The sequence below is a fragment of the Pipistrellus hanaki genome, assembly GCF_964339955.1.
Source record: "Pipistrellus hanaki genome assembly, chromosome: 17".
Classification (NCBI taxonomy): domain Eukaryota; kingdom Metazoa; phylum Chordata; class Mammalia; order Chiroptera; family Vespertilionidae; genus Pipistrellus; species Pipistrellus hanaki.
In genome coordinates, this window is record NC_140519.1 from 19,165,225 (window position 1) to 19,183,628 (window position 18,404).

General features: G+C 42.7%; 1 protein-coding gene across 10 annotated transcripts in view; it reads left to right on the forward strand.

Annotated features, from left to right (window-relative positions):
- Nucleotides 1–347: 347 nt before the first annotated feature.
- The window catches only part of PDE7A (phosphodiesterase 7A), a 100,317-nt gene continuing 82,260 nt past the window's right edge, over nt 348–18,404 (forward strand). For 8 of the 10 annotated variants that reach the window (XR_014793160.1, XR_014793161.1, XR_014793162.1 and 5 more), the window contains exon 1: nt 348–1,097. Coding sequence is in view for 2 of the 10 variants with exons in the window: in XM_084864391.1 (XP_084720517.1) it covers nt 960–1,097 (138 nt within the window). In the remaining 8 variants the exon portion in view is untranslated. The remainder of the gene's footprint in view (nt 1,098–18,404) is intronic. The other 2 variants (XR_014793167.1, XM_084864390.1) reach the window with 1 other exon arrangement.

Here is an 18,404-nt window from a genome sequence, read left to right on the forward strand (position 1 = left end):
CCCCATCCACCCCCCACCCCCCACCCCCGCCCCCAGGGACTGGCAGTGACGTAGGCGGGAGCTCGGGGCCCGCGCGGGCCGCTGACGTCACTGCCGCAGCGGTCCCAGCGAAGCCCGAGAACGGGAATTCGAGGAGGGGAGCGCGGCAGTGACCCCGCGGCCAGGGCCGAGCCCCGGGCTCGGGGTTTCTGGGGTCGCGCGGCCGCCCCGCACCTTCGCCCTCGCCCGCCGGGGCTCAGCGATAGGGGATGTCCCCGCCGGGCGGGGAGCAGCTCGGGGGGAGGCCGAGGGGGCTGCGGCGGGAGGCTGGCGGGGGAGGACGGCGGCGCGCGGGGTGCGGAGCGGGAGGAGCCCGCGGCCGGCAGCCCGGCTCCCGGCGCGGCGGCGGCGCGGGCCTGCGGCGCGGCGTCGTGACGTCACGGAGGCGGCGGCGGCCGCGGTTGGCGCAGGGGCCGCGGCTGCAAAGTGTGAATTACGCCGGCTCGCGCCGCGGGAGGAGTGAAGCCGGGCTCCGGGGGAGGGGCGGGGCGGGGCGGGGCCGGAGGAGCTGGTGCTGCTCCCGAGCCCAGCGCGCCCGGGTCCCGACGCCGGCTCCAGCCTTCCTTCCTCGCATCGCCTCGCTCGCTCTGTCCCGGCTCCGCTCCTGGCTCCGCTCCTCCGGGCGTCCGACCGCCGGGGCTGCGGGGTTCCCGCTCCGACTTTGCCCGGGCGGCCCCCGCCTGCACCCCGGAGCCGCCGGGCGCGCGCGGGTCCCGGTAACTGTCGCCCCGGCCGCCGAGGCGCTTTCCCGCCGCCGCCGGCGGCCCGGGCGCCGCGTTCGGGCGGCGGAGGCGTGAGAGCGCGGCTTCCCGGCCCGGGGTCCGCGGCCGCCCGTCCTACCCCCGCCTCGGCCCGGCGCCCCGCAGCCGCGGCCCCTTCCGAGCGCGGGGGCCGGCGGCCGGGGAGGGCGGGCGTGTTCAATGGAAGTATGTTACCAGCTGCCGGTGCTGCCCCTGGACAGGCCGGTGCCCCAGCACGTCCTCAGCCGCCGAGGGGCCATCAGCTTCAGCTCCAGCTCCGCGCTCTTCGGCTGCCCCAATCCGCGGCAGCTCTCCCAGGTAAGCTGCCGGGGCTGTGTGTGTGTGTGTGTGCGCGCGCGTGTGTGTGTGTGGGGGGCGGGGACACGGCTCAGTCTTGGGGGGCTTCTCTCTTTGTTCCTCTCGTCCCACTCGGCTTCACCTCCGCGACACCTCCAGCCCCCGCCGTCCCCCCAGACCCAGCGTGGCTCATTGTTTGGGGTTTTCTTTCTAGGCTGGCCCTTCGACGGGAGAGCCCATTCCTTGATCCTCGGACCGTCCCCCCTCAGTGCCCGGCCTCCAGGCAGGTGGGCTCGGGAAGCCCTGGCTTAGACCCTCCCCAGTCCCCGCGTTCACCCCCCGGATCAGAGGTTCCAAGAAAGGACTTGTGTCTGTCCCCCCTCCCTTTCTCGAGGTCTCGGGCTGGAAGTTGGGCCTGCCTGCCTTAGTGGTGGCCCTGCACACCTGTGCCCCCTGCACACGCAAGCACACACACACCTGTGCCCCCTGCACACGCAAGCACACACTCACACACCTGTGCCCCATGCACACCTGTGCCCCCTGCACACGCGCGCACACACACCTGTGCCCCCTGCACACGCGCCCACACACACCTGTGCCCCCTGCACGCGCAGGCACACACACCTGTGGCCCCTGGACGCGCAGGCACACACACCTGTGGCCGCTGCACGCGTAGGCACACACACCTGTGCCAAGTTCGCGCCCCGCGGCGCTCAGGGGAACCTGCGGGTCTCGGAACAATAGCCCGGCTCCTGGTGCTGCTCCAGGCTCCCGCGGTTCTGTAGATGCACCCTGGGCGGCATCGGAGAAGCTAGAGCCTTTCCATGAAGCTTCGTTGACCGCAAACTTGATAGCCAGGAATCAGTGTTGTTTTTCATTTAATGAGATTTTAGGAGAGAAACTTGCTGGTGAGCACTCACAGGAAAACTTTGCTTGTGAATGGTCCAAAACCAGTTGCTCCTGAGGATTTTGTGGGTTTTTGTGGGTTTTTTGTTTTGTGATGCTGTTGGCCCACTTCTTAGTTCTTGCTAATGTTTCATTTTGATGGCCAGATTTCACAGAGGGAGGCCAGAATCATTTTATTTGGTTTAAATGTGAATTTAGTGCCCTGCATTTCTGTTTGCCAGAACGTTTTCATGTTCGTGATTACTTTTTAATAAAAATGTTTGTTTTTCTATTGGTTCATATTAATAATGTTTTAATATCTTTTCTCCCTCTAATTAAATTGTATATATTTCGAGCTGGATGTGTGTGTGTGTGTTTAAACTGGAGCACCTGGTAGAGATATTGCTTAAAACAGGTGTGCTCAGTAAATATTTGTCATTCGTGTCTTTGCCTAAATTGCTTTTAGAGAGAGCGAGAGCCTGCCTGTATTTGGGTTTTTCTCTGAATTGTTTTTATTTCATAGGACAAGGTGATATATTCATGAGGTCAGAGCAAACTTGTAAAAACTACGATGATATTAAGTGACATTTTAGATAGCACCGCATTGTTATTTTGAAAGTTGGGTCTGGATTTCCCTTTATAGTACTGTTGAAAGCATTTTTGGGTTGCAAAATGAATGTTGAAGAGATGTTAGTGCACTGCTGAAAAAGGTTTTCAATGGCAGTAATTGAAGATACTTAATGCTAGTAACTTTTTTCAATTCTAAATATTTTACTTTCTCAGATCAGCAGGCACATGACAAATACCCACTTCCGGTTCAATCTAAATAATAAAGGCAATAACTAATCAATTATAAAATCTAAAATATGAGTAGTTAACTTATGCTCCCTGAGGAGAATGTGAATGAGAAGGGAGATTTCATGGGAATTAAAACAAGTAAGGCTGATGCCAGGGGTTTTACCTGTTGTCTTAATTAATCCTTAGAGACCAATTTTAAGTTGCACTCCTCCTTGATTCATTTCCTAGCCTTAGGTTTTAATGGGTAATGGAATGTAAAAAATATTGTGGCAGATGGAGCAGATTATGTAGAGTCACACCATATTTTACTCTTATAACCTGAAGAAAATGTTCTATATTCCAAAGTGAAGTATATTGGAACTTTTGAAAATTTGGACAGAAATTTTCCTGAATTAACACTTTCCTAATCAAAGTTGCGAAACATTAAAATAATGATGGTAAACTTATGATGCTGAAATGGGTATGCTTATCAATACCAAAACTGAGAGTATCACTTATTACTAAAAGCATATATTGATAGTGGTGTCTTTAGCTAGATGGAATTTGTAATAGAAAAAAAAAAAAGAAAAGAAAATGTTGGAATCTTATAAAGAGCTCTATAAAATAAATGTTCAGTTAAATGAATAGCTTTCTTTACCCTGGAATCTTCAGTTTCTAAATCTAAAGAACCCACAGATAGGTGGCGTGTAGTTTCACTTAAAAGACTTTTAAAAATCTGTTTTTTTTGTGTGTGTGTGTTTTGTTTTGTTTTTGGCATTAAGTAGGAGTGTTTTTTTTGTAGTAGGGTTTTTCTATCTTAAAATATCTTCAAAACTAATAATCTTTTCAGTTCTTCACCATATTACTGAAGCCTACCTCATAGTGATACTTAAATATTTATTGAATGAGTGACTAGGTAATGAAGTTGTTTCTGACATCAATTTTAAATACAAAAACAATATAAGGACTGTAATCAAGATATAGGAGTGACTTATTTATCCAAAACTTGGTTTGGAACTTGTAACTATAGATTTTAGCAGACTCTGAGCAACCAAATAGATTTGTCGAACTTCTCAAAGGCTGGGTTTTAGGCAAGGTTTTGACAAACTTGTTTTCTAAGTAGCAGCACATTGGAAAGGGGGCTGGGAGGCTGAGTCAGGTTCACACTGATAGGACAGAGTTGATAGCTGAAACACCAAAAGGCAGGGTCTGAAGGAACACTCTCCTAGCCTCACCTTTTACAAAGGCACCCTGGGGACACAGAGTTTAGGGGCTTCCCTGTTGTACAGCACAGTTATTGGTCAGAACAATATAAATAGAGCCCATTTTTTAAAGTTTAGACATTTGTGCTGTTTGTTGTTTGTTTTTTTTACAATGCTCTCCCTGCTAAACAATTTAAGTGTTGATATTAAATGGGCAAGTGTCAGTTATCTGGAAAATTCATTTATGTGGAACACCGGCTCTCCCTAGGATGCCAAGTAAATGAGGCATTAACTTTTTGTTTCAAACCAGGTCATGCACTACTTTCTCAAATGGTTAATAGGATTTTTTAAAAAACTATTTGAAAATAGGGATAATGAGAGAAGCTTGTTTTTGCCATTTTGGGATATCTATTGTTGTTAGTTGGATTTAAAGATTTATCTTGCAGATAAAGTTCTTACTTGGAAAAAATATATATTACTAGGGCAGAAACTGTCTTGTTCACCATATGACCACAGAGCTTTGCATAGGTAAGTGCTTAATTAGTAAAGTGTGGAGGTCGGGCTAGTGCCATGGTCGGCAAACTGCGGCTCTCGGGCCACATGCAGCTCTTTGGCCCCTTGAGTGTGGCCCTTCCACAAAATACCACTGCCTGGGTGAGTCTGTTTTGAAGAAGGGGCATTAGAAGAAGTTTAAGTTTAAAAATTTGTCTCTCAGAAGAAATTTCAATCGATCGTGGAACTGTTGACATTTGGCTCTGTTGACTAATGAGTTTGCTGACCACTGGCTAGTGTATTGATGGCAACCAAAGCACTGCACCTGGGATTACTTCAGTCAGAATTTCCATGCACTGGAAACAAGTCTTATTTGGGTTAGAAATTTGAGATTTCATTTTCAAAATTTATTATAAATCTATGTGATATATTTTATTTTGAATAAAATACTTGGATCTAACATGTAAACATATGCTTTTAATATCATAATAAGCTAAATTTGATTTTTAGTTAGTTATCTTTTTTCCCCCCCATAGGCTGGTTTTGTTTTTTTGTTTTTTTAGAGCAGTTCAAAGTTCACAGCACAATTGAGTGGAAGGCACAAAGGTTTTTCATGTACCTCCTGATCCCAAACATGTATAACCCCCCTCCCCCTTACCAGCATCCCCCACCAGAGAGATGCATTTGCTACAAATTGCTGAACCTACATTGATACATCTTTATCAACCAGAGTCCATAGTGAACATGGTGTCTTTTTTTTTTTTTTTAAATACAGAAACTATTCCACAAATATTTACCAAACACCTTCTGTGAAGGAGGCACCTTGTGTTAAGTACTGAGAGAGGTAAAGAATTAGTAGTTTTTAAAAAATCACTTGTGAGCCTGCCAACCTACCCAAGTTTCTCTTTTCACCTGTCGTCATAGTGTACATCTGTGTTGTCTTTAGCAGTGTTCTTAGTATATGAAAGGTTATGAAGGTCCTATATGTATGTTCTAGAACAGGTCAAAACCCGGATACAAATTGGTTCCTCCTTCAAAAAGCTTACAGGATTGCAATGGGGACAATGGTATGATTATATGTGATGCAGTTTTTGTCAAAGTGTTGATGAAACTATGGGAAAGTATACCTAAATTACCTGGGTAAATCAGAGGAAGCTCCAAATACTAGCTGAGGCTTAGGCCAAGGCCTGATGGTTAAGTAGGTGTTTCTAGATAAACCCAGTGCACAAAATTCATGCACATTAAAAGAGGATTAGAGGAAATAATTTAATATTGCTGTTTGCCCTTTCTCTATAATAGAAGTGTCAGGGATGAAAGAAAATTAGTGAAATGTATATGAAAACCTTCCTCCTGTCAGAGTCTAGGGTTCACCAGGGGACCCAAAGTCAAGTCCCCGCCCACCCACATGCACCTCAAAATCTCATGAGACCCAGACCCGGCCGGTCCCCCCACATTGGGCTAGATCCAGACCCAGCCAGTTCCACCCTTGTCAAGCCCTGCCAGGCAGGGGGCGCAGCCTCAGGTCCCCTTGCCCGGTGCCTGGACTGGAGTTGGGTGGCCTGAGGTCCCCCAGCCCAGACTGGGGCAGGGGGCATGCCTTGAGGCCCTCTGTCAAGTGCCGCCAGGTGGGGGACATGGCCTGAGATCCCCTGTCAAGCCCTGCTGGGTGGAGGGTAGTGGGGAGCAGCCTCAGGTCCCCTAGCCTGGTGTTAGAGCGGAGAGCACGGCCTGAGGTCCCCTGGCCTGGTGCTGGGGGAGCAGCTTGAGGTTCCCTAGCCCAGCACCAGGACAGGAAGTTCACCTTGAGGTCCCTGTCAAGCCCTGCTGGGTGGGGGTGTGTGGCCTGAGGTCCCCTGGCCTGGCACTGGGGCAGGGAGTGTGGCCTGAGGTCCCCCATTCTGATGTCAGGGCAGGGGATGAGGCCTGAGGTCCCGTCAAGCCCTGCAGGGGCAGGCGAGGGCATAGCCTCAGGACCCTGCTGATTGCTCATTAAGGCTCCTTATGGGAACTTAGCCTCAGCTGTGGGTGCAGCCATCTTTGTGACGGTCATTAGCATATTCCCTCCTTATTAGCTAGGATGGGTGTATGTAGACTGTAGAGGGAGGAAGAAATGCAGTTCAGCACTATCCAACAGAACTTTTGGGGATGATGGAAATGTTTGCTGCAGTATCCAATGTAATAGCCATCAGCCATATACAGGGTGAGCAAAGTAGGGTTACAGTTATGCATTCAAGAGACAAATAGTTTATTCTTATATTTTTATTTTCCATACAAATAACTATAAACCTACTTTTGCCCACCTTGTATAGCTAGATGAGCACTTGAAATATGGCTAGTTTGACTGAGGAACTGAATTTTAAATTCAATTTTATTCAAATAGCTACACATGAATAGTGGCTATTGTATTGGCAGAGCAGATGTATAATGTTACTTCATTAGTAGTGGCCTAATGTTGATCTATAAGTAAAATAAAACATGTTCTGAAGGTTGACCATTAAAGTTACTTTCAGGTTCTTGCTGTTGTACACAAAACATGCATGACAGAGTCTTAGAATTAAATCACTAGGTTGGGTCAATACCTAATAACATTTTTTGGTTTTCTGGAACGCTCTATACTACTACAGTACCGAGATAAATGATCATCTCTCTTTCATCTCCAATATGTTATTAGATTATAATACTATATAATTATTTAAAAACATTATTTTGTATTTTATGAGCCTTTATAGAAATGTTTTTACTGCGTTAGTAGATGCACTGTGATACGCGAAGTTAGTTTTAACTTGCAGTCAGCAAGCCCGTACACTTCCTGAAGTGTTTTTGTGCATTTCCATTTCCTCTTTTGGGAGATATCATTTGCGTATCCTGAGCTCGTTTATAAGGGCTCCTGCATATCTGATATCAGTGTGTAAATGTTCACAATTCCACGTTACTGTTACCCTCGTAGTTGCCTCTTCACAAATCTTCATCCAGAAGCCAGTGCAGGGCTTAGCGTGAGCCAGAGTGGAATGGCTCTGGGAAGTGGTGGGACACCCCCTGGGGAGGAGTCTGTTCAGAGGCCCTCCTCCCTGCCCACTCCCCAAAGACCTGTTCTTTTGGACCTTGGTTTCATTTTTCTGTTTTCAGAAATACCTCATTCTTTAAATTTAATACTACCATATTTTGGCTTTCATTTCTGAACTAAATGTATGTTTACACTACAAATGATATGCTCAAACAAAACATGTAAATGTATAGTGTATTTGGGGTGTATTTCTGTTTGAGAAGTAGGGCACTCAGAAGGCTAGTTTATAAATTACACTGTCACCGTGTATAGGATGTAATTTGCTCAGATTTTGTTGCCTTGTTGCTGTGCCCAGAGTTCCATCAGTTGCACATATTGTTTACACAAGAATTCTTTTGTAAACGTAAGTGTCCTGCAGGAGGTAAGATACTAAGCCCATTAATGCAGGAGTTGGAGGGTTAAGGGGCTCACTTTGGGTAGAAAGAGGGAGAGGTGCCATCCATTCTCTTTGAGGCAATGTGAAAAGACTTCTGTTAATATTTTAGTGTAAATATCATCCCTCCTCCTCTCCCTCCTTTACTTTTCAGAAAGGATCAGAGGAGAAATGATTTCCTTTCTTTTCATAGGTGGACAATCTTACAATCCCTTCGGCACTCGGGAAAACTGCAACAATTAACTTCCAATTTAAAAACTCAAAACTTATTCTGCCTATATATTGTTCATATTTTATGATTAATTTGAAAGAAAATTTGGAGTGTTCTCTTTCACATTTAAATGGCCTGTTTTTGCCTAAAGGTAACATAGACTGTTGATTTTTATATTGTTACCAAATGTGCCTTTCCAAAGGTTATTCACAGATAAATGATACTTTTTGCATTCAGTTTTAAGTGTTAACATGATTGCATGTGAGGAAAGGAACAAAAACTACATTTGTAGTTGAGGCTTCATTTTCGCTTCTGGCAGGTACCCTTCCTAAGGGACCTGTGTCGCTGATCTTGTGGTTGACATTAGAAGTATTTCCTGCTTATAATTTTGAGTAGGAATTTTGATTTACTGCTCCATGCCTCCACCTGCTGGTAGGGATGGCTGTGTTTTTGGAAAATGATGGCTAGAGGGAGGAGAGGACAAAAGTTGTAAAGGGTAGCATTTTGGGGGGGAAATTATCTGGATAACTAAGTTTCAGCAAAGCCTACACTATTCCTTGAAGTTTTGAGTCGAGCAAACTCTAGCTTAGGACCGTATAAGGTACTTGGCAAAGGTACTGTCATTGAGAAAGCAATTGGCACAGTCTCTCCCCTCAAGCAGATATTTTTAATTATGTAATAATACCTCAAATTTTATAGTAAGAGCAATGGAAAAAGTACCCATTTTAAAATCTTCACATTATTAAAGAGAATTTATATCTTACAAAGATTTAAAAGGATTTTTGGGTGGTTCATAATCTCTATCTATCTATCTATCTATCTATCTATCTATCTATCTATGGCTAATATGCTAAGTGTCTGTCTGTCTGACCGGTAGCTGTGGTGTGCACAGACCATCAGGGGGCAGATGCTGGACTCAGGAGCTGCAGTGACTTGGCAGCAGCGGATCTAGGGTGACGCACCCCGAAACCAGAGAGGAGGGAGCCCGATTTCTCACTGGGCCACGGGACTCCACCTTTGGCCATGGGCTATGTTGTTGCTGGGGCACCGTTGGCCCTGTATCTAGTTTACTGCACACTAGCATGTGTTCCATACCTGTACGATAGCAACTCTGCAGAGTGCCCTCTTGCACTCCGGGACCCCTTGGGGGATGTTGGAGAACCCATTTTGCCTGATCCCTGCAGGCCAGGCCGAGGGGCCCCACCTGCTGAAGGGACCCCACTCACTCTGCAGACGCCCTTCAAGCCACAGCGCCACCCCATGGTATGGCTGGCCCGGGAGGGGCCGCGGGAGATTGGCTCCAGGACGTGTCCAGCCCATCTCGCCCAGTCCCGTCCTGCTGGCCACCTTCTAATTAATTTCCTGTCAGTGTGCGCAAATCCGTGCACCAGGTAGTAGTATTAACATAAAGAGGTCAATTTGAAGATAAAAGAGGTAGTTTACCTGAAATGCATAGAACCAACACTTTCACTTTTATTTGACTCACACAGAATATTCCAAATCCATTTTCAGAAAAACTTTTTGGAAGTGACTTCAAGGATCTTTGTGGTTGGCCTCAGCTCCTTTTCATTTGAGGTGCAGTTTTAATAACTTTGACAAGGCTGTCCACTTTCATTTTCCCCAAACCAGTGTTTTTATTGTATTTTTAAATTTTAGGGTATGTTAGAACAGGATTCAAGTGGGCTAATTCAGAAAAGCCATTGAAGATATGAAAATAAAATTTAAGATTTTTATTTATATTTTATTTTTAACCTTGTCTTAAGTCCTAATTTTATCTATGTTGCGTTGAGTACATAAAAGTCCTCACTTGTTGATGGGTTCTTGGAACTGTGGTGAAATATCACATAACAAAACCAGTTTTACTATAGGCTTATTGAGATAAAATACAGCATCACATTAACTTTACATTGAAATGACATTTTTTGAGGATCTACTGTGATCTTTTCTATATAAGAAAGAGCCAATATGCTAATGGTCATTATGATGTGACACCTACTGACTGATCACCAGGAGGCTGGGGCAGTGAACTACAGTCTGACAGAGAGCTTCCAGTGGCAGTGGTTCACTGGCCAGCTGAGGCCAGTGGCAGTGAGCTACTTGAGCACAGATTCGTGCACAGGGCTACTAATTCATAAATAAAGGCATTACAAGTTTGAGACCACTGCCTCAAAATATATTGATTGCTATGAATGCTTTTCACACATACACCATGCAGAAACTGATACATTTCAAAAGGTTCTTGGAGTACATTCATCATACTGATGAGTATGATTAGAATATCAGTATGATTAGAATACCTGGCATCCCATTTAACCTTTCTTGCCTCTTGAGTCCACTTAGCTGCAGCATTTTGTCTACTGATTTGACTTTTTTTTAACCAACTCTGATTTCAGCCCTTAAGGTTATAGCCCAAGACTAACTCTTAGAACAGCTCATCTTGTACACTGATCTGTCCTGACTTCAGTTTGATAAGAGTATGAGCTTTTTAAAAGTGGACATTTTATTTAGCTCTCTTCAGCCTAGTGCTTCACCCAAAGTAGATAATCAGCAAGTATAGAAAGTGCATCTGACCTTTATGAAGTCCTGTCTGTGACCAGTCCTACTACGTCCAGCTTTCTGCTCTTACAATCCCTTCTTTCCCTCCTTCCACAGCACCACCTCATTCTCTGCATGGCAGCCAGTCACTTCTCTTAGAGGATCTTTTACTATCTCAGAGTGGCTACTGTTAATTCTTTGATGACTGCAGGGTTTCTGAAGAGCCTCTCCCAAGTGGTATTAGCATTCATATCCTCTCATGTGAAGCTGGTAAATAACATGGTCAGAATGAGGGACAGGTTTCCAACTTTGAAGGACTTCATAACAGGCCTCTGGATTTCTCCTGGGGCCGTAGTTGTCATGATAGGTTTAGACCCTGATGTTGAGGAACCAGATGATTGTACATAGCCCTTATCTTCAGTACCCCATGGGACATATTCCTAGTGCGCGCGCTCTCTCTCAAATATGAAAGTGTGAAACTAAAGAGTACTCAACAAAAAGAAAATGGTTATACAATTTTCTTTGTTTGAAACTGTGCTGCCTTGAGAAACAATTGTAATCTGAACAATAAAGATTTATTTTAAAAAAATAAAAAATTTAAAAAAAGATACAAAGTAAAAAAAAAAAGAAACTGTGCTGCCTTGTTCAGGTATAATACTAATGATACCCAATTGAAATATTGTAAAGCTACATATTAACTTAGATTTTTTTTTTTTTTGTAGCCACATTTTAAACAGTAGAATAAAACAAAACCAGAAGAAAACAAAACAGCAACAATGCCATTAAAGGGGAAAAGGGTAAGAATCCAGAGTTGCTTCAATATTTATATAAATATTATATAAAATCTCTAGATTTAACAACAAAATTACAAGCCAGTAAGGAATTAGGAAAGTGTGACTTGTGCACAGGGGGGGAAAGCAGTCAAAAAAGTTGTCTCTGAATGTTTCCAAATGTTGGATTTGGTAAAGACTTCAACTATTATAAATATGTTAAAAGAGATGAAGGAAAGCATGTTTAAATAATTAAAGGAAAGTATAACAATAATAAGTCAACAAATAGGGATTCTCAAGGATATAGAAATTATTAAAAAGAGTAACAACCAAAAAAAGAACCACCCCTTGATGTTATGAGCGGGTGCCTCACTTTCTTAGTATTCTTTCCCAAGAGTTACAACCAGAGTTTGATCATGAGAAAACAACGAAGTGAAACCCAGACCTATTCTACAAGAGCACCTGGTAAGTGCTTTTGAAAACCGTAAAGGTCATGAAAAACAAGGAAAAACTGTGAGATTATTATTAATCAGAGGAGACCAAAGAGAAGTAATGATCAAGTGGTATCCCGAATTGGATCCTACTACAGAGAAAGGACATCAGTGGAGAAACTGATGAAATTTGAATAAAATCGGTGGTTTATAATTTTGTACCAGTGTTAATTTCTTACTTTTGACAAATGTACCATGGTTATCTAAGATATTAACATTAGAAGAAGCTGGGGGAAGCATATATAGCAACTGTTTGTATTTATTTGCAACTTTTCTGTACATCTAAATTTATTCTAAAGTAAAAAAGTTACAAAAACATCAAATGGAAATTCTGGACTTGAATATAACACCTGAAATGAAAAATCCACTAGAAAGTCCAGCTGGCGTGGCCCAGTGATTGAGCGTCAACCTGTGAACAAGGAAGTCACAGTTCAGTTCCCAGTCAGGGCACGTGCCAGGGTTGATCCCCAGTGTGGGGCATGCAGGAGGCAGCCATTGAGTGATTCTCATCATTGATGATTCTCTCTCTCTCTTCCTTTGTGAAATCAGTAAAAACTTTTTTTTTTTAAAGAAAAATTCACTAGAAGGACTCAACAGCAGTTCTGAGATGCTAATAAAAAGAATTTAAAGACAGAACAATAGATGTGATTTAAAGATAGAACAATAGATGTGATTCCACTTGAAAAATTTAGAAAAATGATTGAAGAAAAATGAGCAGAGTCTCAGACATCTGTGAAAAACATCAGGAATACACATATGTGTGATGGGAGTGCCAAACAAGAGAAGAGTGCAGAAAATACCCTTTTGAGAAACGTAACTACATTTGATGAAAAAACTTTACACATCCAGAAACTCAGTGAATCTCAGTAGGATAAATACAAAGAAAGCCATGCCTAGATGCAGCATAGTCAGTCTGTTGAAAGACAAAGAGAAAATCTTGAAAGTAGCAAGAGAAACATAACTCCTTAACATACAAGGGAGCATCAATGTGATTAATGGCTGCCTTCGCATCAGAAACACGGGAGGCCAGGAGGTAGTGGGATGACATATCCAAATTATTGAAGAAAAACAACTGTCTATGAATAATTCTGTGGTTAGCAAAACTACCTTTCAAAAATGAAGCTGAATAAATGCATTCCTATGCAAAAACAGAATTTGCAGCAAGCAGACCTGCCTTATAAAAAATACCAAAAGAAATTCTTAAGGTTGTCAGGAAATGACAGCAGATGGTAACTCAGATTCACAGGAAGAAATTAAGATATTGGAATTGTAAATATGTAGGTTAAAAGCTTTAAATATATTTTTTCTCAATTATTAACTTTTTTTTTAAAAGCATAGAATTCAATCTAAAAACAATTTTAGTATCCATAGCATTTCATTCCCTCTTCACCCTCATCATGTCACAGTTCATCCTCATTGGAAACAAATTGTTCCCAGCTGTTTGCCTTTTGGGTTGGTAGCATCTCGAAAGTTTTGGTTTTAGGACTCTTTTCCACTCTAAAAATTTTTTTGAAGACTCCAAAGAGCTTTTGCTTATAGGGGTGTTATGTATTGATATTTTTATTTTATATTAGGAAGTACAACAAAAATTCAAATACTATTTATTTAAAAACAATACCAAGTACATATTAACATAAATAATGTTGTGTTTTTGTTTAATGAAAAACTAAGAATATTTTCCAAAGCAAAAAAGTAACAAAGAGATTGGCTTGGTTTAGTGTACCCTTTTCAAATCTCATTAGTGTCTGGCTTAGTAGAAGAAAGCTGGATTCTCATATAGGCTTCCACATTGAACCTATTGCCATATGTTGTTTTGGCTGAAGGATATGAAGAAAATTGGTCCCCACTCTGATTTAATTGGAAACGGGAGGTGTATGAGGCCCAGTGCAGGAAATTTGTGCACAGGGGTTGGGGGGGAGAGTGTCCCTCAGCCCAGCCTGCACCTTCTCCAATCTGGGACCCCTTGAGGGATGTCTGACTGCCCGTTTAGGCCCGATCCTGGTAGGACTGCTGGCTTCCAACTGTTGGCTTCAGGACTGCTGGCTCCCAACTGCTCGCCTGATTGCCCCTAACCACACCCCTGCCAGCCTGATTGATGCCTAACTGCTCCTCTGCCAGCCCAATTGCCGCTAACTGCCCTCCCCTGTAGGTCTGGTCACTCCTAACAGCTCTCCCTTGAAGGCTTGATCGCCCCCAACTGCCCTTCCCTGCAGGCCCGGTTGCCCTCAATTGCCCTCCCTTGCAGTACTGGTCCCTACCCTGCTGGCCATTTTGTGGCAGCCATCTTGTGTGTTGGAGTGAAGGTCAATTTGCATATTACTCTTTTATTAGATAGGGTGGGGGCTGGCTGGTTTGTCCTGAAAGGTGTCCCAGATCAGGTTGGGGGTTCCTTTGGGGTGTGGGGTGGCCTGGGCAAAGAGCCTATGGTGGTTTGCAGGCCAACTACGTCCCCCACAGCGACCCAAGTGGAGTACCGGTATCTGGGATTTACTCATCTGCTATAATTGAAACTCTGTAGCCTGGAGCAGAGGCTAAGGCAGACTAGGGCTGGGGAAGCTTGGCTTCCTCTATTGCTAGGGAAACCCAAGCCTCCTGCTCTCTCCAGCTCCATGGCTGCCGCCATTTTTGTTGGGATTTATTTATCTTTCTTAATTGAAACTTTGTAGCCTTGAGCAGAGGCTAAGGCAAGTCAGGGTGTGCGGGAAGCTTGGCTTCCTCCATTGCCGGGAAACCCAAGCCTCCTGCTCGCCCCGTGGCTGCAGCCATCTTGGTTGGGTTAATTTGCAAACTCCTGATTGGCTGGTGGGCATGGCTTGTGGGTGTAGCGGACTAATGGTTAATTTGCATATTACTCTTTTATTAGATAGGATGACTATTTTTCTTTGATGCCAAAAATCAAGAAGTGATAGTTTCATAATGCGTTAGTGTTAATGTGGAATCTGAAACATATCAAGACATTGTTAAATTCATTGTTATGTTAAGCAATATACTTTCTTACATTAATACCCATTGTTTCTGCTTATTTCTATAAAATAGTAAGATAAACAGAAATGTTCTGTCTGAAGTAATTACATTTGGAAAAAAAGTGATTGAGTGTTGCTTAAGTATGTCTTTTAAAATGGTTTTTAATTATTACTATTTGAGATTTCTAAATTTAATGCCTTCTATAAATTTGGCTTAGTATAAACTCCTGGAAGCTAGAGTCCCAGATTATCTAACATTAGTATGTACTTAATTTAAAACTAAGTTATATCATTATTATTATAAAAGTTTTATTTCCACATGATAAAATAAAATAATTCATGATATAAAATAAATAATTAATGGCAACCTCTCCTTACTAATTCCTCATAGGTAAGCAATGTTTATAGTTCTTTAAATGCTTTTCCTGATAGTTGGTTCATATATACATATCTGGATATAGTATGTAAACATGATAATCTTTTTTAAGCAAATGGAATCATACATATTTTGTAAATACATACATTTTGAACATTTTCGCATGGCATATATGTTAACCAGTTTGCTTATTAGAGGGAAAAAAATCTATATACATAAAAACCCAGTGACCAAATGACCAGAAGGACAGGTCGACCAGTCGCTATGATGCAAACTGACCACTAGGGGGCAGCTGCTCAGCTCTGCCCTTGGTGGTCACTATGGGAGCACCACTTGGCTGACTGGGATGAGCGGTGCTCCCACAACGGGGCAATCCCTGCAGGCCATGCCCCACCAGTACACAAATCTGTGCACCAGGCCTCTAGTTTAGTAATAAAGTACCACTTTTAATTAGTTTCCCCTGAAATATTGCTCCTGATCCTTTGTTAACACTCATTGGTCAAATATAATAAAATTAGTTGCACACCAAAATTGAATATTGCCAAGTATGCTGGGTTCAGTGAAGCTCATGGGTGTGATATTAGAGAACTCAGAACTGTTGACAGTTGGGCTGACAATTGAAAAAGAGAAAATTATCAAGGGTGGTGACTACTAGATGCTTTTCCTGCTACCTGATCTTGCTCATGCATGTTTATTATTCTAGAAGAACTTATTTTCAAAGACTCCTCTCTTCCCTCTCATTGCCCATAAAATATCTTACTGGCATTTATACTGGAATTGTTTGAATTTGTAGTTTGGGCAAATTGGCATTATTAGAATGATTCCAAATTAAGTGGTTAGAGCAGTGCCTGGCACAGAGCAGTCAGTCAGTCACAAGAGACTAGCTGGATGTTCTTATTTGCTCCATCAAATATATTCTTCACTCTCTCTGGCTTGCTCTTTGTGGAGGGTATCATCTGGGCCCTCTTGCCTCTGCCTTCTTGTTGGAGATCTGGTAGGAGAGAGAAAAGTGGGAGTAAAGAGAGGTTAGGACATATTCCCCAGCCTGTCACCCTGTAAGGCTGTGCTTGTCTACCGAAGGCCATACCTTCCGCCAGGTGGTGGTTCTCCCATAGTGAGAGTCTTCTCTAGTGTCTAGTAGTACTGGTAATAATAGAGCTTCCTGCTGTTACTAGCCCCTGGCAGCTTCACCCTGCCCAACTAAGTTGTTTTAATGATGCTACCCACTGGCCTTTTGTTTAGGACTTTTGCAGCAATATTCCTTCCTGAAAATTATCTGTAGCTTTCTCTCCCCCACCCAGTGTCATATTATACTGTTGGTGTTATCCTTGTATTTAACATGATAAAGCAGCAAAGAAAATAGGTGTGTGTTTTTAAATAATACAAAGATATTTAACACAGTGAGGAAGGTAACTTGTTACCTGGGAAACTGGCATCATACATTACTGGTTATAAGGCTGTGTTTTATATCAAAGTTTAACAAAGTACAGTTATTACAAAATTTAAGATATGTTTGTAATCAAGCTGTATATGTAAGATATGAAGTGGTGACATAATACCATCTTTCATTTGATAGTCCTTTCATCTACTTTATCTCATCCTGTGAATAGAAATGGGTAGGTATTAGCCCATTCAACAAATGAAAAGGTTTAGGTTCAGAGCGATTGCTGCTTGCCAGAGGTCATATGGCTAAACCAGATCCTCGGACTGATAGTCAGTGGTCCTTTACTTCATTACTTTATAATAGAGTTAATGCAATTTTACCAAATCGGGTCACATGCATATTTCAAAATAGGCTCAATATTTTTCCCTTCAAAGTGATCATGTGTAAAGACTTCAGCACTCTTCATGTAACGCATATTATAATTCATTTAATGCCTAAACGTTTTCTTGAGGTAGTCAGAGAGAACAGGATTATATCTTTGTATTCTAAATAGTAGCACAGTTTAAAAACTAGAGCTATCTTCCTACCTGCAAAGGATTGTATAGGCTCTTCCTACATAAAAATGAAAGAATGGACAAAAAAATTTCTTTCTTTTAAAAACATGAATTGTAGCCGAAACCGGTTTGGCTCAATGGATAGAGCGTCGGCTTGCGGACTGAAAGGTCCCGGGTTCGATTCCGGTCAAAGGGCATGTACCTTGGTTGCAGGCACATCCTCAGTAGGGGGTGTGCAAGAGGCAGCTAATCGATGTTTCTCTCTCATCGATGTTTCTAACTCTCTATCTCTCTCCCTTCCTCTCTGTTAAAAAAAAAAAATCAATAAAAACATGAATTTTTTTTTTTTTTTTTTTTTTTTTTTTTTTTTTTTTTTATTTTTTTTTTATTTTTTTTTTTTTATTTTATTTTATTTTATTTATTTATTTTTTTTAATATATTTTATTGATTTTTTTTTTTACCCCCTCCCTCCCTCCCACACATCCCCTCCCTCCCCAGAGTTTTGTGTCCATTGGTTGCACTTATATGCATGTATACAAGTCCTTCGGTTGATCTATTATCTCCCCCAGATCTTCCTCCCGTCCCCACTGTAACTTGACAGTCTACTTGTTGATATACTGTCTCTATATCTATCTTATGGTTCACCAGTTTATAATGTTCTTTATTATCCACAAATGAGTGAGGTCATGTGGTGTTTCTCTTTCATTGATTGGCTTATTTCACTCAGCATGATGTTCTCCAATTCCATCCAGGATGCTGCAAATGATGAGAAATCCTTCTTTTTTATGGCAGCATAGTATTCCATTGTGTAGATGTACCATAGTTTTTGGATCCAATCATCTGCTGACGGACACTTAGGCTGTTTCCAAATTCTGGCTATTGTAGATTGTGCTGCTATGAACATAGGGGTGCATATATCCTTTCTGATTGGTGTTTCAAGTTTCTTGGGATATATTCCTAGAAGTGGGATTACTGGGTCAAATGGGAGTTCCATTTTCAGTTTTTTGAGGAAACTCCACACTGTTCTCCACAGTGGTTGCACCAGTCTACATTCCCACCAGCAGTGCGCGAGGGTTCCTTTTTCTCCGCAACCTCGCCAACACTTGTCGTTTGTTGATTTGTTGATGTTGGCCATTCTGACAGGTGTGAGATGGTACCGCATTGTTGTTTTGATTTGCATCTCTCGGATAATTAGTGACTTTGAGCATGTTTTCATGTGCTTTTTGGCCTTCCTTCTGTCTTCTTTTGAAA